Source organism: Dama dama, chromosome 5, assembly GCF_033118175.1.
Source record: "Dama dama isolate Ldn47 chromosome 5, ASM3311817v1, whole genome shotgun sequence".
NCBI lineage: Eukaryota > Metazoa > Chordata > Mammalia > Artiodactyla > Cervidae > Dama > Dama dama.
Window position 1 is genome coordinate 80,717,399 of NC_083685.1, and position 15,879 is coordinate 80,733,277.

Here is a 15,879-nt window from a genome sequence, read left to right on the forward strand (position 1 = left end):
ACTCGGAACCCCTGCATTGGGAGCGAGGAGTCAGTCACTAGATCACCAGGGAACACATGAACTGCGTGTTTTATTGAAGAATTTGTCCTTCTTTATTGCCCCTCCACAAAACAGGGTCTTCCCCCCCCCCACACACATCCCCATTATAACAACATTCCTTTGAGGACAGTTGTCCCCTTTATACTCTTGCATGCAGCTGTTGGTCACGGGGCTTCTCAACCTCAGCATCACTGATATGTCAGCGCAGATAAGTGTCCTCTGCATTGTAAGATGTTGAGCAGGATCCCTTACCAGACGTCAGTAGCATCACTGCTCAAAAGTGTGACAACTGGATAGAGTGCTGGGAAAAACGTGAGCAGAGGGGTCGGAGAAGAAGGCTGCAGAGACTTGGTTTCCGCTGAAATGACAATGTTATTGCTGGATAACGGAGCTTACAACGCCAAAATCGGTTACAGCCATGAAACTGTCTCAGTTATTCCGAACTGTCAGTTCAGATCAAAAACAGCATGTCTTAAAACTTTTACTGCTAACCAGATAGATGAAATAAAGGACCCTTCTGGACTCTTTTATATTCTTCCTTTTCAAAAGGGCTACTTGGTGAATTGGGATGTTCAAAGACAAGTTTGGGATTACCTTTTTGGAAAAGAAATGTATCAGGTAATAAGTTGGAGTTGACTTTTTAGACACTAATATTATTATCACAGAACCATATTTTAACTTCACTTCAATTCAGGAATCAATGAATGAAATCTTATTTGAAGAATACCAGTTTCAAGCAGTATTAAGAGTAAATGCTGGGGCTCTCAGCGCACATAGGTATTTCCGGGATAATCCTTCTGAGTTATGCTGTATCATTGTAGATAGTGGGTATTCTTTCACACACATAGTTCCTTACTGTCGGAGTAAGAAGAAGAAAGAAGCAATTATTCGGATAAATGTGGGAGGAAAACTCCTAACCAATCATCTAAAAGAAATCATATCTTATAGGCAATTACACGTTATGGATGAAACACATGTGATTAATCAAGTGAAAGAAGATGTATGCTATGTGTCTCAGGATTTTTACAGAGACATGGATATCGCCAAGTTGAAAGGAGAAGAAAACACAGTAATGGTAGACTATGTTTTGCCTGACTTTAGTACAATTAAAAAGGGCTTTTGTAAGCCAAGAGAAGAGATGGTGTTAAGTGGAAAATACAAATCTGGGGAACAAATTCTTCGTTTGGCCAATGAGAGATTTGCTGTTCCAGAAATACTCTTCAATCCTTCTGATATAGGCATTCAAGAAATGGGGATTCCAGAAGCTATTGTCTATTCAATTCAGAACTTACCTGAAGAAATGCAGCCACATTTTTTTAAGAACATCGTTTTGACAGGAGGAAATTCCCTTTTCCCAGGATTTAGGGATCGAGTTTACTCGGAAGTTCGATGTCTCACTCCAACAGATTACGATGTTTCTGTTGTGCTGCCTGAAAACCCTATTACTTACGCCTGGGAAGGCGGAAAGTTGATATCAGAGAATGATGATTTTGAAGATATGGTGGTAACCAGAGAAGATTATGAAGAAAATGGACATAGCATCTGTGAAGAGAAATTTGATATTTAAGAAACATTTCTGAAACTTATGACTTACTATGACAAAGGTTTAATTTTTCAGCGTTCTTTTTAAAGGAAGTTAAGGACCTGTGTTAGCTTTCATCCTAAGATAACATCTTGAACTTATGTAAATACTCTGCTCCATGGCTAATTTTCAAAGGTTTCTTAGCTAGGTAGTAAGTAAACTGTAACTCACCCCATATTTTCATTTAGGAGCTAGACTTATTCTAACAATGCTTACGCTGTTTCTGAGAGTAAGTTATCTTTCATTAAAAGATGAAAGAGTGAGTGTAATTTAAGTTTAATTCTTTATAGCCAAAAACACAAACTTAACTGTCTCATTGGTCAGGTTTCCTTAGAAGGTAGTTTTGTGTGACTGACTCAGAATTGACTAGTGTGTGTTCATCATTTCCCTTCCCCAGTGGAGATACAATTTCTCTCTTTTAGAACTAAGTATTTTATTTTTAAATTGTCATTTTTATTTATATATACTAAAGTTGGAAAAACTGAAAAAAAAAAAAAAAAAAAGTGTGACAACTGAAGACGTCTCCAGATGTTGCCAAACGTCCCCTGGGGCTGGGGGCAGAATCACTCTGGATTGAGAAGCACTGGACAACCCGGGGAATGTTGGCGGCACAGTGAGAACCTGTAGCTGACTGTTATGCCCCGCTTTGACCACAAGAGGTCTCCCTAGACCCAATTATGGTTCCATCCTGGCACACAGGGCGATGGCCGCCACCAAATAGGTCAATCATCATGATTCGGTGGGTGGCAGCAGCAAAAGGTTTACAAACAAAAGCATTTGATCAATCTTCTGTGCAGAAGAACTCCAAATAAACTAAGGAGACATTTCACTCTAAAAGAGGGAGCTTTATTCCCATAGTGCGGTCATTCAGTCGCTCAGTCGTGTCCGATTCTTTGCGACCCCATGCATCGCTGCACACCAGGCTTCCCTGTCCATCACCAACTCCCGGAGTTTACTCAGAATCATGTCCATTGAGTCGATGATGCCATCCAACCATCTCATCCTCTGTCAACCCCTTCTTCTCCCGCCCTCAATCTTTCCCAGCATCAGGGTCTGTTCAGTGAGTCAGGTCTTCACATCAGGTGGCCACAGTACTGGAGTTTCAGCTTCAGCATCAGTTCTTCCAGTGAACGCTCAGAGTTGATTTCCCTCAGGATTGACTGCTTTGATCTCCTTGCAGTTCAAGGGATTCTCAAGAGTCTTCTCCAGCACTAGCATCGATTCTTCGGAGCTCAGCTTTCTTTATGGTACAATTCTCACATTTGTAGCTTTGATTACATGAACCTTTGTCAGCTAAGTGATGTCCCATAGTGTAGGCTATGCATTACTGATTTGCTGTCAAAGAAAGAGGAATGGAAAGTTAACTGTAGTGGAGAAGCTCAACAAACATGACCTCAGCCAGGTGACTGAGGTCAACATCAACACTGATAAATCATAATGATAGTACCTACCCTTGACATACATGATGAAATGGCACTTTACCTCTGTGATCTGCCTCCCCAGTACCCTGTGACCCCAGTCTAATCATGAGAAAAAAACAGCAGACAAATCCCAGTAGAGGGCATCCTACAAATACCGGCCAGGACGACCCAAAACTGTTAAGGTCATTAAAAACAAGAAAGTCGGAGAAACTGTCAAAACCAAGAGGAGCTGGGAGACAGGACAACTAAAGATAAGGTGGCACCTGGATGAGATTCTGAAACAGAAAAAGAACAGTAGGTAAAAATGGAGGAAATTTGACTAACTATAAACTTTAATTAATAATAAAGTATCAGTGTATGTTCATTAATTAGAACAAAAGTACCATATGCTCAGATGCTCAGTCGTGTCCAACTTTTTGCTCCTCTGGAGTACTAGCCCACCAGGCTCCTCTGCCCATGGGATTTTCCAGGCCAGAATATTGAAGTGGGTTGCCATTTCCTGCTCCAGGGGATCTTCCTGAGCTAGGGATAGAACCTGGGTCTCCTGCATTGCTTAAGATAATCCTAATATAAAATTTTAATAGTAGGGGAAACTGTATACAGGTGTCAGGTTAAATGGGAACTCTGTACTCTGCTTAATTTTTCTTTAAAACTATAAATTAAGTCTATCAATTTTTAAAAAAGCATCTGATCAAGCACTGCATTGGTAAAATAAGTGGAGATCTTAAAATGGTGGATTTGCTAGAACTCTGATCTAAAAGGAATCATTTGATGACTAGTGAGAAATGCTACCATCATGAACCAATCAAGCCCATTGCTTTCTGCCGCGGTATCAGGTAAGAAAGGCAAAGACTGATACTGAAGAAAACTTTGAATGGAATAAAGGAGCCCAACTAACATGTTGGTAAATGCACCCTGACCATACAGTGAGAATATCAACTATTTATATCTCACTGATACCCCCTTTCAAGTTGATTATATATATTCCAGTTGAGGAAAATTGAATCTCAGCAAGATTATATATCTGCCTAATATCGTAGAACTATTATGTGGCAAAATGAAAACTCAGCTTTTTACATCTGATTTTACAATCTTTGCTTTTGACTCCTGTTCAATATTTCCTCCCTATATGTGACAGCTGAGGTTATTCATGTCTCTGTAGAGTATATATTATGTAATTTAAAAAGTGTTGAACAAAAACCAGAAGTCTGCATCCTCGTTTGGCTCAGGATACCAATTTCCTTACCAGAAAATTGTGGATAATAATACCTGTCTTGCTTACTTCACAGGGTTATTTTAAGAGTCAAACGAAAGAATACATGAGAAAATGTCTTGGAATCTGTGAAGCATGGCATTGTACCCTTAACACATTTTCATTCGTGCAGCTTTTTGCAAAGATGTCTGTGAGCTAATTGCCAGATGGAATTTGTGGAGCTGACGGAAGGGAGTTTTAGACTGGAAGGCTTAGAAGAGAACTGTGTCAGCCTCAAATCCTCCCTTGGAGGATAAGATCCCAAGCCTGTGGTCTTCACCACTGACTGCACGTACCACCTTGGGAACTTTTAAAAGCATCCATGCCCAAGTTCCACGCCAGACCAATTAAATCACAATTGCTCGTAGTGCGGCACAGGCATTGCTCAGTTGGGAAAGCTCTCCAGGTGATTCAAATATGCAACCAAGGCTGAGAGCTGCCATCCTAATTGATCTAAAGTTAGCCCAGTTCCGTGGGGCCCACCCTACCCTTCCCGAGTAGGCTGTTCTGCTCTTCCAGAAATTGCTGGCGTTGGCGCATTGCCATCAGGCAGTCAGGCAAAAATAAAAGTCTGGTCAGCCAAGCTGCTGAGACAGCTGATGATATTGTCATTTGACTAAAGGAAATAGATCTATGTCAGTTTTATTCAAAGAAAGAAGAGTCCAGTCACGGGAGGGAGAATGCTACAGAGGCTAGCTTTGCAATCCTGCAGCCCTCTGCTGCAGCAGCAGGCCAGGAGAGCAGAGAAGCTGCTCGGAGCCTGTGTAAACTCAGCTCTGTGGGTCAGTTTATCTTGGCTATTGTGTTGTCTGAAGAGCTTTTTTTGTTGGGAGCCTGGGCCTTGGGGCCTGGCAGACCAAAGCAACAATCAGCTTTCAAGTCAGTGAATTAACACTGTTCAAAAACTGAGACCGAAGAAGAAAAAGCTGTTGAGCAGGAATAACATTAGATGTGCTACAGAGTGAACACAATTCAGAGCTGGAAACTCCCGTGTTTTAGAGACCAGGCCCAGGTTCTCATATACTACTTTTTCAGGGTCTTTGGCAGAAGGATTTAGGTTACTGCAATGCCAGAAGAGAGGGCTGAGATGAAGTCATCTGGGGAAACTGAGGGTCCCTGTCTTCTAGGGTCTGGGCATTACTTTGACAAATTCAAGAATTCATTTTGCTCTTTGTTTGTTTTTCTGGGGAAGAGGCCTGCTTCACAGCATGGAGGATCTTAGTTCCCCAACCAGGGCCCCCTGCATTGGAAGAACAGAGTCTCTAACCAATAGACTACCAGGGAAGTCCCAATAATTCATCTTGTCATAACTTAGAGGTGAGCAGTCTCTTGGGGGTAGACCCACGTTAACCAAGCTCACAAGAGTCCGATGTTGAATTATGCAATGACACTGGATGGTACGTTCTCAACCATCTGTTAGAAAGACAACATGGGGAGCCATGTTGGAATCAGAAATTATACTTGAAAATCAAGAATGGAATTAAGAAATGAGTTAGGTGGTCTTACAAGATGGTGTCTTCAAGCTGAATTCATTCAGCCTTTCTGCAGGGGTGAACAGTTAAGCAGAATAAAATACCCCAGACTCTGGCTGGGCGCCTTCTGTCTGAACCACCTTGCAGTTGCTGACAAATTCCTGCTGTTGGGGAGTCATTTTTTCAAACCAGGGCCTCCGAACGTTTCTGGTTGTACTTTCCTAACAAACAACAACAACAAAAAGTAAAGTCAGTTTTCCAAATCATCTGTGGATAATTTTGATTTTTTTTTTTTTTTTTTTGCTATCACCTTCTTGTCAGATTTGACAAGACAGTTATTGCTTTTTCCTGAGTAATGTGGCTGACGGCTGATATTAAAGGTAAGAGAAATGTCAACCTCACCATTTTCTTGTTTGCTTGGGCCTTAATTAGTAGCATTATCTTTAATTTGTGGTTTCTCTGCAGGAAACTTGGTAACCTCTTGTCCATTTTATGAGGGTTAACTTAATGGAAACTGAACTCGGTAGTGTAAGATTACCTGTAAATCCATTAAACGGGGCGCAGTAAACTGCAAGGTGCCTCAGGCTCTGCTGAGAGGAAACCAGTAAGGGAGGTGCCACTGTCAACATTTCCACTGTGGAATTCCCATTCTTTGCTCAGATACCGCAGCCATGAACGGAGCTATTCTTCAGACCATATATGACACAATGCATTCACTCAGAGACTAGGATATTTTATAGCTTTGGATACAGTAACAATATACAATTGTTCTTATTTAGACATTTTGCCCTAATCCCCATATGGAAAGTCCTAGATCTCTATCTAGGGCTTCCCTGGTGGTAAAGAATCTGCCTTCTAATGCCGGGGACAAGGGTTCGATCCCTGGCTCAGGCAGATCCCCTGGAGAAGGAACTAGCAACACATTCCAGTATTCTCGCCTGGGAAATTCCATGGACGGAGGAGCCTGGCTGGCCCATAGGGTCACAAAGAGTCTAACATGACTTAATGACTAAACAAATCTCTATCCACTTGCTGACTAGGGGAGTCTTTTGTGTAGACGTCCAATCTCTTCCATCACGGTTTGATTCTCCTTATTGTTACTGCTGGAGGGGGACTTTAATCTGAAGTTTTGGGGGTGCCTAAGGAATACACTGCTCTACACAGAACCATAAAGCGAGCATGAGAGAACCATGAGCATCCTCTCATTTCACTGTTAGGAGGATGGTTTTATTTAAACTCAGAAGCAAAACAGCCCAAAGCAGAGCTAATTTGGTTGACGGGATCAGGATGAACTAGTTTTACCTCTCTCTGTTCAGAGACTTCCATTCCTGGGAAACTTTCCACTGGGTTTTAAAATTATGGCTCTGGAACATTTAAAAATTGGCTGAGATGAAATTTTCGTTGTAATTGGTGTTGTGCTATAGGTGAGTCTGCAGGCATTTGAGACATTTGTCTGCAATGGATTAACAACAAAAGAAAGTCTCCTGATCCATGGCTTTCTCCCAAAGATAGCACAGAATTTGGACTCTATAGTCAGACTGTGTTGGGTTGTTCTTTTTATTTCCTCCATAGAGAAATTAACTTTATTTTTAATAGGTGATACATACACACGATACTTAATGGGAAGGCTCCCTCCATCTCCTCACTCCCAGCTCCCAGTTCTTTTCCCAGCAGGAAAAACAGGTACCAGTTTCTTGAGCATTCTCCTAGAGATAGTAAAGGTGTCTTCAAGCATACTTCTATACATCCTACATATATTTATATTTAAAAAAATAAACAGTGGCATACTTTGTACTGTTGTACTGCCCCATGCCTTCCCCTCCCCATCCCCGCTGCCGGGGAATTCTTAGAGTTTGTTAGCTCAATTCATTCATTCAACATGTATCAATATTTACTGAGCACTATGCTAGATTGAAACATTGTTCTCCACTCCTCAAGGGAGGGTTATACATCCTGCTCTCTGCCTCCTGACTTCTGAGGCTATTTCACAGAAAAAAGTGAAGTATACTTCTCTTCTCTCTTGACTTTGGACTTGATCACATCATTTTCTTTGAATAGTGGGTTGCAGACCAAAGTGACAATATGTCAGTCAAGGGAGAGGCTTTAAGAGGCATCATATGTTACCACATACTTCTTAAACATACATCAGTGATCCCTAAATGAGAAGACACTAGAAGCCAATTTCAACCCAGCCTGTGACCCTTAGCCTGGAGCACAGGTGCCTGATAGATTCACGAGAAAAAAATCAATGTGTTTTGTGTGTATGGGTAAGCTACTGATATTTTGGTATTATTTTTTATGTGCATACTCAGTCATGTCTGACTCTTTGCCGCCCCATGGACTGTAGTCCACCAGGCTCCTCTGTCCATGGGATTCTCCAGGCAAGAATACTGGAGTGGGTTGCCATGTCCTCCTCCAGGGGAATCTTCCCAACCCAGGGATCGGACCCAGGTCTCCTGCATTGCAGGCAGATTCTTTAACATCTGAGTCACCTGGGAATCCCCACTGTCTGTTAGCCAGAAGCAAACTAAGACCACTATGAGCCCAGGTACTATTCTAGGTGCTCAGGTTCATTGGGGAACCAAAGACCCTTGCCCCCATGGAGTAGCTATGTAAAACCTGCCTCTTTATAATGGCTGCATAGTATTCCGTCAGGCAGAGGCACTGTACTTTATTCACCCAGTCCTTTATTGATGGATTTAGAGTATTTCAAAGCATTAGTTTTAAAAGATGAAAATCATATTTTCAATATAAATGCATAGAAACCATATATTAAAATTTTTATTTAACCCATTAGTGAGGAAACTACCAGGATGACAAAGTTGTTTCAAAACAGAATATGCAAGTTGAAAATCATAAAATCAGTGGATAAAAAGATTCTGAAATAGCAATTATGGTAGATAACTAGCTAATGTCCTACAGGGTGAAAATAATAACATTTTAAGTTGTCTACTATTAAACAGAAAAAAATAATCATCCCCAATTATCTGTTTTTTGGAAGATATTCCCTGGTGGCTCAGTAGTAAAGCATCCACCTGTCAGTGCAGGAGATACCGGTTTGCTCCCTGGTTCAGGAAGATTCCCTGGAGAAAGAAATGGCAACCCACTCCAGTATTCTTGCCTGGAGAATCCCAAGGACAGAGGAACCTGGTGGGCTACAGTCCATGGGGTCACAAAAGAATTGGACATGACTTAGTGACTAAACTGAAACATTATCAGTTTTAGAGAGTCATAAAATTTCTGGGCTTTAATCATTTGTAAAGTTACATTTCCCAGAGAGTCAGAGTTTTTGCTAAAACTAACAATTTTACAGTATCCTTTAATGTCCATCTTCATGCACATGTGTGAGTCCATCTTAAGGATAAATTCCTAGAAGTGAAATTTCTGAGTATATTAACTTCTTATTTTGAGAGAGGTTATCAAATTGCCCTTCACAGAAATCATACCAATTTACCTTATTGCAAACAACATATGAGTGTGTATTTTGTCATGGGTTCTTCAACACAATGTTTTTACTTTTGGGTTTTTTTTTGTTTTAGTTTTTATTAGAGTATAGTTGCTTATAGACACTAACAATGTTGTTAGTGTCTACTGAGCAGCAAATCCAACACAGTGTTACTGAGCTTTTTACTACTTGTCAATCTGATAAGATAAAAATAGTACCTCACTGTAATTTTAATTTACTTTTTTCTTGTTATCTGTATGGTTGAATATTCATATCTTTACAAGTTATTTCTTTTTCTTCTACTGTGAATTGTCACTTCCTATTTTTGCCTTCAGAAAAAACTAGCCCTCAGGCTGTCACATGTGTTCCAATTTTTTTTCCACAGCTGCAGACTATTTCTCATTATAGTTCTACTATTTACTATCTGTGTCAGCTTGGGCAAGTTACTTAACCTCTCTGAATCTAAGTGACTTATCTGTGCTGCTGCTAAGCCACTTCAGTCGTGTCCAACTCTGTGCGACCCTATAGACGGCAGCCCACCAGGCTCCCCCGTCCCTGGGATTCTCTGGGCAAGAACACTGGAGTGGGTTGCCATTTCCTTCTCCAATGCATGAAAGTGGAAAGTGAAAGTGAAGTTGCTCAGTCATGTCCGACTCTTAGCGACCCCACGGACTGCAGCCTACCAGGCTCCTCCGTCCATGGGATTTTCCAGGCAAGACTATTGGAGTAGGTTGCCATTGCCTTCTCCCAAGTTACTTATCTGTAAAGTTGGGATAATACTATAGTCCTCAGTCCCATAGTTGAAACCCTGGCATAGATGTGTTTTAAATTCTAGAATCTTTCAGTGCATATACTATATATTACATAAAACCCCAGGGTGTATGAGCTCTTCCAAATATTAATATTCCAGTAAGAAAGATATGAACATGCCAGATGGGACTAATAAAGCCTATGAACAGCCTCATGTCAGTTGAAGCTTGCCATCAAATGAGCTACGTCAAACTTTACAAACAAAATCTTGGGGACTTCCTTTGTGGTCCAGTGGCTGAGACGCTGTGCTGCCAGTGCAGGGGGCCTGGGTTCAATCCCTGGTCAGGGAACTAGATCCCACATGCCTCGACTAAGAGTTTGCGTGTGCAACTAAAGATCCCCACATGCCACAACATAGATTGAAGATCCTAAAGCACAAAGACATGCCACAGCCAAATAAATAAATTAATTTAAAAAATCTTTTAAGGCTTTTTATATCAGTTTAAAAATTATGCAGGAAAAAAAATTAAAAATTATGCAGAAGAGAGTCATCTAAAAAAAACAAAAAGAGAGTCATCTGCAAAAATTATGCAGAAGAGAGGTACTGTAATTGATTGTGAGGCATAATCTATTAATTATACCAATATTGAGACTAGCCCACCCGGGAAGGGCTGGAAATGAAAAGACACTCAATAAGAGTGAAAATAAAGAAGGAAAATGCAATTGCTTGCATCCTCCCAAATATTTTTTACCCTACAGATTTAGCTATTGAGTACCACTGCTTTGTTATTGTTCCATATGGGTTGTGTCAAATTTTTAATTTTTTAAAGCTTGTTGAATTTTGGAACTGTGGGTAAGGTATGTAACTCCCCTTCCCCACAGTGGCAGATCTTTTCCCCGGTGGAATAGTAGGTAAGTATGTAAGGTTAGTACACCTGTGTTATCTCTCTCATAAGGTTATTGTGAAGATTGGATTAAAATGCGTGGAAAATGTCTGTATCAGCTGTTGCATTTAAGATGGAAGTTCTCTTGCTTCTGGGACCTTTGAGTTTTGCTTTGTGGGGGTAATCTGATGTTTGGATGAGTTTCCTTGTCAAAGTGACTGGAATATTTGAAGAGAAGAGGAGCGAAGACTTTGTCCTCTTTGATGGTGGAGAAGAACGAATGAATGGGCTTTGAAGCCAGATAGATCAGGGTTCTTAATTCCATAGGATCAGCTTCTGTAAAAAAAAAAAAAGAAAATGGAGGAAAATACCTATCTTGCAGGTTGCTTTGAGGATTAAATATAACGAGATAGAATAGAAACTGCTCTGTCCACAACACGTGCTCAATAATGAGAGCAGCTGTTTTGTTCCGAGTGTTCAGGAGGGCTGACGCATAACCCTTACCCACTTACAGTCTGAAAAGCACATAATCAGCCACTTTCACGACTGAAAGTGAGGGGCTTGGACAAGGATCAGAGAAAGCATCTATTGTACGTCCAGAAACAAAGCACTGTTGCCATGATGTGTCTGCAGGAAGATGGCACCAGGCCCTCTCTGTGATGTAACGTCATGGGACTTTCCATGTTGGGGAAGATGGCAGGAAGGGGTACAGTGCAGCCTGGGAGGAGAGCGCCCCCTCCCCACCCTGGCTGTTTTCCTAGGTGGTGTGGTAGTGTGACAGCCTGTAGCCTTTAGAGTTCAGGAAGTTTCCATTGTGCTGTGATTTTAAAATCTAGGCAGCTCCTTTCATGACGGAATATACTGAAGTTTCAGGTTAATGTGGTCACATCATCAAGTCAGACCGCTATAATTGATCAGTGGACTCTGAAGTCAGAGCTTATCCATTCCTGCTTGGATCCCGACTGGTTTCAGCTCAGATATAAACCTGGAGGGAAGGCCTGTCACATGCCAGGTGCTGAAAATATAAAGACGATCTGATAAGATTCCAGTCCAGGAGGGACTGGCAGAGAGAATAGATAACTGAGAACTCTTAACAGGGAGTGCAAAGTGTGGAGTGGTGTGATGGAGTCATGAATACACGGCTGTGGGGGGCACCGGGAAGAGAAAGAATAGGGGAAACTCCTCCAAAGAAGTGCCATTTGATCTTTGGACTGAGTCCTCGAGTGAAAGGCTTTGAGATGGGATGAGCAAGGAGCAGAGAGGGGAAGGGCATGAAGCAAAGTGAAACAAACTGCAGGGGCTGGGGTGGGAGGTGGGGAGCATGTTCATTCATTTGTTCAGTTATTTATTCCACAAGTATTGGTCGTGTGCCAGGTGCTCTTCCAGGCACTGGGGAGACAACAGGAAGGATGGCGATGTCCCTGACTCGATTATGGAGTTTATACTTTAGAGCTGGATGAGACGGAAAACAAATAAACAAGGTAATTTCAGAGAGATAGGTGTTATGAAAAGCTGGAGGTAGGTAGAATAGAGACTAGCTTGGAGAGGGGAGCATGCAATGACTGAGGGGCCTCTAAGAAGGAAGTATTAGACCTAAGAACCAAGTGGTGAGAGGCAGCCTTCTAGCGCTTCAGGAGGAGGGAAGAGCAAGCACTGACTCGGTAACGAGACTAGGCTTGGTGTGGACTTCTAGCCCCCTTGTTAGGACTCCCACTTTCATTGTCAGGGCCCTGGGTATGATTCCTGGGGAGGTGGGGGCTAAGATCCTGCAAGCTGAGTGGAACAGCCAAAAAGTAAATAAATAAATAAAATTTAAAAAAAAAGAAGAAGATGATGACGACTAGGCCCAGTGTATTTAAGGAACAGAAAGGTGGCCAGCTCCTCGGGAGCAGTGTGAGCAAAGGGGAAAGACCGGAGAGGTGAGCTGGCCTGCTTAGCAGGGCCTTGTGGCCATCGTAAGGGGTTTGTTTTGAGGAAGTACCATCTGGCTGCTGCGGAGAGAATGGACTGGAAGCACGGAGATCAGTTGGGAGGCTGTGGCTTACTCTAGGCAAGAGATGCTGTGGCTCCAACAAGGGAAGGGGCAGTGGAGATCTATCTCATGCTCAGAGGAAATAGAATATGCATTCTTTAAGTAGAGCTGACAGGACCCGCTGATGCACTGCTGTGGGGGTGAGGGAAAAGAAGAAAGTGCGAAAGTTTTGGTCGTGTCCGACTCTTCGTGATCCATGGACTTGCCAGGCTCTTCTGTCCATGGAATTCTCCAGGCCAGAATACTGGAGTGAGTAGCCTTTCCCTTTGCCAGGGGATCTTCCCAACCCAGGGATTGAACCCAGGTCTCCTGCATTGCAGGCAGATTCTTTACCAGCTGAGCCACTAGGGAAGCCCACCATGAGCATATACAAGTGACCTTTGAGACTTCCCTGGTGGTCCAATGGTTAAGACTATGCTTCCAACACAGGGGGCATGGGGTCATCCCTGGGTGGGTAACTAAGATCCCCCACTGTGAGTGGCATGGTCAAAAGAAGAAAAAAAGTGAGCCTTTTCACGGTAGCAGTGATGTCAATATGGCAACAGTAGGAATGTGGGATTGGAGAGAGTGGATGCTGGAAAAGAATGGCTGTGAAAGCTTTGGGAATGAATGAATTCAGCCACATACAGAGGAGACAAGGGTCCTGGGCCACTGACAGAGGCAAGCTGATCGATATCCTGTCTGTGGGGTGATCTGAATGAATTTATTTACATCTCTCCCTGTATTTTTCCACCTCATTTTTGCTCTATGGGGTAGATATCTGTCCATTCTCACACTCTCTCCATAGGCTCAGCCCTCTATTCTTTTGGTAGGTTCTTTGGAAAACCACCATTCAAGCCAATCAGGCAAGTCTGCACAGAATAGGCCCCTGAGTGAAGGTGTCCTGAGAGGCCATTCAAGGTGCTTTCAGAGAGGAAGAGAAGTTGTTTCTGCTACTTTGTTTCACTTCTACCTCCTCCCGGGAATAGTTCCCAATGCTTGGCTCTTTTGACAGGGAGGAGGCATGATCAGGCTTATTTCATCTTTTTCTGTTGGCTGCCTGGCTTGGTTCTATTGTCTCTAGTCTTGCAGTCTGGATGCCTCTTCCAGTCCCCGGCATACACATGGCCAGCCTGCAGGGGTCCTCAGATCTCCCTCTGAAGCTCTGCACCAGGCTCGTCCTCCTTAGCTAACATTATCTTTTATTTAAAACAGTAGCCACCAATCTTGTTACATAACATACCAATATTCCAGGGTGTTAAACTCATGCAGGGCCTGCTGCTGGGGAGTGGTGATCTGGCAACAGTAATATTCACTAGGATGTTGTTGAAACGTTGTAACAAGTTTGACTTTCTGGACCTGCTTAGATTTTAGTGCCTGGAGGGGACTATTTCAATCTATTTCAATCTTCTTTGTTTCAAACTGCAGCTACTAAGGTCTGGAGAGAGGAAGAAATTTGCCCAAGAGGCAGATTAGAGCAGAAATCAAGATCTCAATAATCTAAAGAATCTACCACTTCTTCACAGATTAAGGATTAAGTGCTAAACCTTTCTTGATTCTTTATCTGATAAGTATTTAAAATTTTTTTGTTTTAAACTTTTCAAGTTCATCAACTGTGAACAGTGACAAGGTGCTCTTGTTTACACTGAAAACGCTTACACTGAGACTGATACATATGTGAGATGCCGATGTGTTTCTAGTATTTTTTGTTGTTTTTACTAACATTAGGACTGGATTCACACCCAACCATGCAACGTATATTATCAGAACACATCCAAATGAGAAATATATTAACTGAATCAAACGCGTTTTAAAGACAGCTGGCTGGAGTTGTGGTGAAGTTTGAGCCACCTGGGGATCTACCTTGGGTACCATTCTCCATTTTCGCGCAAACCAGCGTGGAAAGGGGTTGAAGACAGCGTCACTTCCAGAAGTGTCTCACATTTCTGACAGCGGCTCTAACTAAAACCTGGGGTTTCCTCCTGCTTTCTGAACAACTGCAGAATCCCAGAGGCCAAAAGAAAAGGCTGAACTGCTCTCTGCCCCTGATCCCAGTCTGCATTCTTTCTCAAAGTGACCTGTTTTCTTGCTGGGAGGCTGCCCCACTCCGCCCACCTGGTGCCTCCCTAGATTTCCTGATAGCCCTGGGCTTATTTTTTAACCGTCTTTTCCGTGAAAAGCACCGCTCCACTGACCCAGACTGGGCGCACCGCCCCTATGGTCACTGACTATCCTAGTGTCCCAGGTGAATCGTTTCTCTTCAAAAGCCTTAGAAAACCAGCAGCAATTAGGGGCGAGGTGTCTTCCAATGTAAATGCCTCTTATCCTGCATTTAATGCGCCCAGTTTAAGGAGAACAGAGAGACATGGGGAAATGCCTTGCTGCTGAGTGGGGCCTGGCGGGGGCCCCCTCGGGCTGGCGTTGTCTTATTACATTCAACTGCCCTGGGTCCCGAGAGCCTCTCCAGGTAACTTAGACTGAGTTAAGGGCGGCTAAGGCGTGAGGAGTGAGTTACTGTCTTAGCTCCTCTAAGCAGAAGCAACACTAGAAAGCGCCCCCCCCCCCGCCCCCCCACACACACCCCGGGTTCTAGAAATCCCAGCCTTGACCTGGAGACAAACTCCAAACCCAAATAAACGGTCTCCGCCCGGGCGCCGAGAGCCTCTCCATCGTCATCACCCTTCCTCCCCGTCCCTCGGGCCAGCCGCCCCCCGCCTCGCCAGGCCCGGCGGGTTGAGCCTCCCCAGGGATAGATCCCGGCGCCCGCCTCGCGCCCCGCACCCAAGCCCGGCGGGGCCCGAAGGGGTGGTGGGGGGTGGGGGGCGGAGGTCGGGGAAGCAGGGGGCGGAGTTCCGTCCTTCGCTGATTGGCTCGCGGAGGATGGGCTGCGGCCGGGCGCAGCCAACCCGCGGCGTGTTGCTATGTGCTGCGCCGAGGGGATAGGCGCGGGGGCGCGTCCGTCACCCGGCAGCCCCCGGCCCGGCCGGGAGGGATGCGGAGCGGCGGCGGCGGCGGCTGTGGCT

General features: G+C 43.6%; 1 protein-coding gene across 1 annotated transcript; it reads left to right on the plus strand.

Annotated features, from left to right (window-relative positions):
- The first annotated feature begins 353 nt into the window (after positions 1–353).
- LOC133055869 (actin-related protein 6-like) lies at positions 354–1,884 on the plus strand. Its single transcript, XM_061140954.1, has 2 exons — positions 354–657; positions 734–1,884. The coding sequence occupies exons 1-2, from the start codon at positions 403–405 to the stop codon at positions 1,604–1,606; spliced, it is 1,128 nt and encodes a 375-aa protein (XP_060996937.1). The 5' UTR covers positions 354–402; the 3' UTR covers positions 1,607–1,884.
- Positions 1,885–15,879: the final 13,995 nt, after the last annotated feature.